This window comes from Rhea americana, unplaced genomic scaffold (assembly GCF_003343005.1).
Source record: "Rhea americana isolate MKP2758 unplaced genomic scaffold, rheAme1 scaffold_430, whole genome shotgun sequence".
NCBI lineage: Eukaryota > Metazoa > Chordata > Aves > Rheiformes > Rheidae > Rhea > Rhea americana.
The window spans coordinates 72,506-79,485 of NW_028186569.1; the positions used below are offsets into that span (position 1 = coordinate 72,506).

At 67.3% G+C, this 6,980-nt stretch overlaps 1 protein-coding gene across 2 annotated transcripts; it reads right to left on the minus strand.

The window, feature by feature from the left end:
• Positions 1-6: 6 nt before the first annotated feature.
• USP21 (ubiquitin specific peptidase 21) lies at positions 7-5,527 on the minus strand. Of its 2 annotated transcripts, none has more exons than XM_085315587.1 (13): positions 5,437-5,527; positions 4,554-5,349; positions 3,250-3,309; positions 2,784-2,907; positions 2,330-2,441; positions 1,908-2,045; positions 1,553-1,617; positions 1,315-1,418; positions 1,115-1,201; positions 955-1,033; positions 487-594; positions 235-349; positions 7-137 (listed from the first exon to the last, which is right to left on the minus strand). In XM_085315587.1, the coding sequence occupies exons 2-13, from the start codon at positions 5,322-5,324 to the stop codon at positions 47-49; spliced, it is 1,854 nt and encodes a 617-aa protein (XP_085171713.1). In that variant the 5' UTR covers positions 5,325-5,349; positions 5,437-5,527; the 3' UTR covers positions 7-46. The 2 variants fall into 2 exon arrangements, with proteins under 2 accessions (XP_085171713.1, XP_085171712.1); XM_085315586.1 differs by having other exon boundaries at positions 4,518-5,349.
• Between the last annotated feature and the right edge of the window lie 1,453 nt (positions 5,528-6,980).

A 6,980-nucleotide genomic window follows, 5' to 3' on the forward strand; every position in this document is an offset into this window, starting at 1 on the left:
CCCGGCTGAGGTAAGAGGGTTGTGGCAAGACACCGGCTCCGGCGCCTCACTGCTTCTTCCAGTGGGGATCGTCGAGCTCGTAGAAGAGGACGTAGCCCTCGCTGGACGGCACCTGGTTCTCGCTGATGGGCGACACGCTGCGGGGACGGCGGGCGTCAACCCCGCGGCACCCGCCTGCCGCCGAGCCCCCCCCGCCCCCCGCCGGGGTGGGTTGCGGGGGGGCCTGGCACCTACCGGGAATCGTTGTAGACCCGCCAACCGGCCTGGTCCCTGCAGAAGGCGGTGTAGTGGCCGTAGTGCACGCTGCCCGAGTGGTTGCACAGCGCGTAGAGGCTGTACACGGGGCTGCCTGCGCGGGAGGCAAGCGAAAGCTCAGCGCCGCCCCGCGCCCAGCGCCGGCRCCGGCGAGGGAGCCCTGTCTCGACTCCCCMCCACCACCACCCCACCCCGTTACCGCGCCGCGCTGCCATCCTGGCACCGCCTTACCTGCCTTCTCGCTAGCGAATTCCTTCAGGTTGAGCTGCTGCAGGGGGAAGTCCACGAAAACGGAGCATTTCTTGATGGAGTAGCGGGTGGTGGAGAACCTGTTCAGGTCTGCGCGGTGCCGAGTTAAGGGCAGCGCTGCATCGGGAAGAGCTGGAGCATCGGGACGGCGCGGGCTCAGGCTCTCCCGTGTCACCGGGGAGCCGAGTGCCACCTCCCCACGGCGAGCCAGGCACGGGCAGCGTCACCCCGGCTCCTGGTGGCACGTCCCCATCTGCGCCAGGCCCCGGTGACGACGTGCTCTCSTCGCGTCCGCTCTCCAAACGTATCCCCTGCCCATCGCCCCGGTGGCACGGAGCTCCCGAGCACCCAGCAGCGATGCTCTTGGCGGGGGTGTGTGTCCAAGAGCCCCAGGGGCAGAGCCTGGGCCGAACAGGCGCCTCCCACCCCCGGCCCCGCCGGCAAGGATACGAAGCACCAGGATGCGGGGGAAGCGCTGGATGGTGAGCTTCTTCGTGCTCCGCGTCCTCTGCCGGCACTTGTCGCAGACCTGCTTGAGACGGGGTGCTGGTGAGAGGAGCCGAGCGGCCCCGTGGCCGGCCCCCTCCCGGGCCAAGCGTCGGCCTCTCACCGGCGCATTTTCCGAGTCCAGCTCCTCCTCCTTGGTGAAAAGGCTGAAGCAGTCGTGCAGAGAGACCTTCCCGCCAGCAAAGCCTTTCTGCAGAGAGGACAGGGACAGGGCTCAGCCGGGGACACGCAAGGGCCATGGGGACAGCAGGGTGGCCCGGGAAGGCACGAGGGAAGGCCACCCTGCTCYCTCCCCGTCCCTACCTTTGGGATGGGCAGGGAGAGATCACAAAATACTTCGAAGGTGGTGGAGCGGTAGCCGCAGGCCTGACACTTGAGGCAACTCTTCAGCTGTCCCACGAAAAGATCTGGGAGGAGAGGGCAAAATGTGAGGCCAAGCAGAGAAGTGCCACCCGGGAGAGCACCCAGAGGGACCCRTCGACCGCCTTTGGGTGCCAGGGCTGTGTGACCCCATCCCAGACTGGCGCAGAGCCACGCTCACCCACGATCTTGCTGTCCTCCCTCTCCAGATATCGCTTCCACATCTGGTTGGCGCGTTCGTCGTCACTGCAGGGAAYGGCCGAGGGTTGGTCCGGGTGACGYGGGGAAACGGGGCCGGGCAGGAGCTCAGGGAGCAGGTAGCTCTGCCCAGGCTGGGCTGGGTGCAAACCCGAGGCAGGGGACGGCTGGGCTCTCTCGAGCCCCAAAACGGGCTCCRGGGATGGGCTGCTGCAGATCTTTCCCACAACAGCTCCCACATGCTCTCAGCAGCATCCTGCTGGGTTCCTGGCCTCCAAGCAAGCTTCCTGCCACAGCCTGGAGCGCGGACCTGCCTGGGACACGTCTCCTCTCCTCACCTCAACAGGTCCGAGTCCTCCAGCACAGAGGGCCGCTTGGTGTCCGAGAGGATGCTGGGCGTCTTGCGGCCCTTCCGGTTGATCTCCACGTGCAGCCGGTCCATGAAGAACTTGAGGAACTCTTGCGCGTCCTGCTGGCTGCAGATGGGAGGTGCCCATCAGTACCCACGGGCGCCTCCATCCTCTGCCAGCACCGGGGCTCATCCCACACCTCGAGCACAGCCATTCCCAACCAAGAATCCTTCCTACCACAGCGTGAGCCCTCCTGAAGCTTGATGTCTGTCACCCTTCGGCTCTGCTAGGCCTTGGTGTCCCCTCCCAGCACCAACCACACTGCTGTACCCAGGGAGGAGGGTTGGATGTCCAGGGTGATGCATCCCTCTCCCCAGAACTGCCAGGACAGCGGCAGGATCGGACCCTACCTGTAGCCTGTGAAGGACGGGACGTATTTCTGAAAGATGGCCTTGAAGCGCCCGGGGTTCACAGCCTCCGTGGAGTCCGGGTGCCACAGGGCGGTGATGACGTCCGCGAAGGCTGCGGGGACACAGGCCGAGTCCAGGCGTTAGCACCGTTTCACCCCTTCGCCAGCGGTCGGTCCCATCCGACTCCCACCCGGACAGCGAAGCAGGAGATGAGCGGGACAGAGCCGGGGCACCTTCCCCGYAGCGGAGACGGGACCCTCCTGCCGCGGTCACCTCGACGTGGCGCCACTCGAGGCCATCGAGCTCGGGGGGTTACGTAAGAGCGGGCCCAGGAGGCCGAGCACGGCAGGGCGTTTATATAACAGGTCGCCGCGGAGGATTAGCTCCCGCCGGGACCGGATAGAGGCCCGCCGGCTGCAGGGCGCCTGGCTCGGCGCAGCACCCAGCTCCCTACCTTCGGTGAGCTCCTGCTGAGCACGGGGGCCGCCGGGCTGCTCCTGGTGAAACTCCTTGCGCAAGCAGTAGTCCCGCAACGGCTTGGTGCTGCTCAGGCACTGCAGCACGGCGTTCATGAAGCACTGCGGCGAGAACACCGAGGACACGCCGGTCCACCACCACCCACCGCCTTCCCGGGCCCCGGGCGGTGGCCGAGGCGAGCCGCCGGGTCTCAACGGCATCCCCCTCCACACACACCCCAACGAACCCACGGAGTCCCACGGAGGGTTAGGCCGGCAGACGCGGCAGCCCCGYGGGGTGCTGCCGCGGGGAGGGAACYGCTTGGTTACGGCCGCCCCCAGGGAGAGCTCCCAGGCTCGTGGGAGCCACGTGAGCACCTACGTTAGCCGGGAACCCCAGGAGACTCTATATAAGGCGTAGGAAGGGAGCAGGGGTCTCTTCTAGCGAGGGCCACGAGCRCTTACCGTGTTGCCCAAGTTCCTGAGTCCGACGTGGCCAGAGCCCAGGAGGAGGGTGTGATGGGTCTGTGGGAAYGCAGAGGATCACAAGTGAGTACGGACCGTGGAGAGGCTAAAGCGTGGTGCCTCRCTCACCCCGAGGGCTCCCAGCGGGYGCAGCACCGTGCCAGCCCCTCCATCCCGGCACGCCAGGGCCAGACCTACCGCCTGCACGCGGGCAATCCGCGCCAGCCAGCCCATCCTGCTTCCTATGTGCGGACGGACGGACGGACAGACTCGCTCCCTGCCCCTCGCTACCTCAACGCCAGCGCCCTCCCGGCAGCGCGGCAATCCCTCCCCACCGCGCCGCGCTGGCCCGGGCCACCTCATCCAGCCACGACACGCTGGCACTGAGGCCGGGTGCCGGGCAAGCCGGAGCGGGCGCGCGGGCGGAGGAGAGCGGCTTTACCTCGCTGGTCATGAGCAGCAGCCCCATGACCGCCGTGTGCACCACCGACTCGGAGATATCGGCCCCTTTGCCCTGCAGCTCCCGCTTGGTGGCCAAGGTCCGGTGCAGCTTCCGCGGCAGCTCCACTAGCGTGGCTCCCTGCAGCCCCGGCATGGCTCCGGCACGGCTGCGGCACGCGGAGGAGCAGGGCAGCCCGAGCGCCGGGATGGGACTGTGGCACCGGGGATCACTGAGTTTCTCCCTCCGCCTCTCTAAGCCACAGCTCATTAGCTGATCCGATTTCCCTGGGCTATTCTGGGCCTTGCTTGAGGCTCATCTCGGCGGGATTAATTAGAGGGAGAGCCACCTTGGGGACGGCGGGTGCTCGGAGAACGGCGGAGCCAAGGAAAATACAACCGGCCGTGGCCCGTGTCGGGCTCACGAGCGAGGGCGGTGCTGGGAGAGCTTCCCGCGGCGGACCAGGCCACCGCGCAGCCCCGCACAGCCAGCCCCATGCAGGGCCACCCCTCAACGGGACCCGCGCAGCGGCTGCCTCCGCTCCGGACAGCAGATCTGCCCCACGGGGACGGTGCCGGGTAGCGTCCGTCCCACCTCGCAGCAGCCCCAGCCCTGGGATTTCAGGGCACCTAATCTCCACGTGGCCCAGGGCAAGCAGAGGACAGGACCCAGCTGCTCCAGGGGGCAAAGGGCGGTTGCGGAAACGCTCCACGGGCGCCTGGCTTCGTGTCCCTGCACCGGAGCGACATCCCCCTGGAGCTACGGGATCTCAACCCTTCCCACACTATCCCACACCCCCCAAAACAGGCAAAACTCAGCCAGAGCACACCCCAACACGTCCGGGACGTATCCTGAAGGTTCTTACAGCTGACGCCTTCTCCTCGGGCCTGCCGGGCGCTGCGACTCTGCTCAAGGGTGGGCTGCCGGGTGCTGAGACGTCCTGGCTGTGGGTGTACGGGGGGTCGGGGGTATGAGTCCTCGAGCAACCCTCAGGCCGGACAGAGAGCAGCGGCGTCACGGGTTTCCCGTCCAGCCCCGGAGACACGTTGACCCTTCGGAGTGAGGAGCTTCTCTTGAGGGCGAGCGAACCCATGCTCAGCTGGTGGCTGCAGTCCCTCAGCACCAGGCGGCTCAGCACCGCCGTCACATCCTCAGCCCGGCCGCCGCTCTGGCTCAGGTCCCCGATGCTGATGGATTTGGAGCGGGCCAGGTTGCTCCTGCGGCGCTCYGCCTCGCGTCCCGCCAGCGACGCGCCCGAGGGCAGGGAGAAGGAGGCGCTGCCGGACATGGCGCCCGCCTGCGGAGAGCTGGGCACCCGCACCGCGTGGTCCGCCTTCACGGGCCCTCGGCGGGAGGCCGAGCCGCGGAGCGCCTCGCCGCGTTTCGAGGCCCGGCCCCGTTCCAGCTCCAGTTTCTTCCCCCGGTCGTCGAGCGGGCCAGGACGAGGCGGCAGGAGGCGAAGCTTGGGGGCCGGAGAGAGCCCATTGGCGAYGGTGGAGGAGGCCAAGGCAGAGGCATGGCGCTCCTGGCTCAAGGCCCGRTGTCCGTTGGGCAGCTTGGAGGCCGCCTTGGGCTGGGACGTGACGACCGTTTGGTCTCTGGTCCGGCTGACGCGGTGCTCGGAGGCTTGGGGCATCGTGGAGACAACGGAGAGGAGAACCCTGGCAAGAAACTCGTGGGAGCTACAGCCGGCAGCACGGAGACAGACGGGAAGAGCCGGCACTGGAGGCACCAGGATGGACACCTACCTCTCTCACGCCGCGAGCGTCTCTTCCCCGCCAGCTCCAGGCTCACACCCCTCCGAGGCAACTGGTGGGCAGGAGAGTCCCGTCAACAAGGGCCCTGTGGCACAATGAGAAATGGTCCAGGAGCTGGTTCCTCCTGAACCGCCGGCAGCCCCAAGCCACCTTCCCTGGTGCCGAGCGGAGGTGACAGCGCTACCGTGAGCTTCCCGAGTGGCCGAGGTGAGTCGCGAGTCACAGAGCCGTTCGGCACAGCCCGCGAGCAGGTTCCTCCCGCCCGCTCCAACAGAGCACGGAGCTAGCTCAGGTCCTAGCTGGGACATGTCCCTTACCCAGCCCGCCCTGTCCCCTGTCTCACATCCCACTCCAGACGCATCCCCTGTCCTGCCTGGCCTTGTCCCTCAGCCCATGTCCCAGCCAGAACCCATCCCGAGCCCTGGCACCCACATCCCCTGTCCTGCCTGGCTCTGTCCCCCACCCCATGTCCCACCTTAGACATGTCCCCCGTCCTGCCTGGCCCTGTCCCCTATCCTCTCTGAGCTCCTACCTGGGCACTGTTCCTTGCCTGGCCCAGCCATGTTCCCCCCCGCCCCCCGCCATGTCCCATGTGGGTCACATCCCGTCCCTGTCCCTGTCCCTCCACCTGTGACCCACCTGGGCACCATCCCCTGCCCTGTCTTCACCCTGTGTCCTACCTGGGACACATTCCCTACCCAGCCTGGCCCTGTCACTGTCCCTCGTGTCCCATTCTGGATGTATCCTCTGTCCTGCCTGGCCTTGTTCCCTACCCCATGTCCGAYGTGACACACATCCCCTGCCTGGCCTGGCCCTGTGCTCTACCTCGTGTCCCAACTAGGACTCATTGCCAACCCTGCCTGGCCTTGTCCCCATTCCATGTCTCACCTGAGCACCATCCCTTGCCCAATCCGGCCCTGTCCCCCAGGCCGTGTCCCACCTGGGCCCTGTCCTTAGCCCTGCCTAGCCCCATCCCCCAGTCTGCAGCCCCCTGGGACACATCCCCTGCCCAGCCTGTCCCTGTCCCCCACTCCGTGTCCAACCTGGGACACATGCCCAACCCCATGTACCAGCCAGACATGTCCCCAGCCCTGTCTCCACCCTATGTCTCACCTGGGACACACCCCCTGCCCAGCCTGGCCCCGTCCCCCAACCCATGTCCCACCTGGGCACCATCCCCTACCTACCTGGCCCATCCACGTCCCCCATCCCTCGTGGGACACGTCCCCTACACTGTCCCCCCAACCCACCACTCATGGGCACCGTCCTCAGCCTTGCTTGGCCCATGCTCTAGCCTGCATCTTCCAGGGACACATCCCCTGCCCAGGCTGGCTCTGTCCCTCCCCCGTGTCCCACCAGGACATGTCCCCAGCCCTGCCTGGCCCTGTCCCATCCATGTCCCACCAGGACATATCCCCAGCCGTTCCTGGCCCTGTCCCCTCCATGTCCCACCGGGACGTGTCCTCAGCCCAGCCTGGCCCTGTCCCCTCCATGTCCCACCGGGACATGTCCCCAGCCCAGCCTGGCCCTGTCCC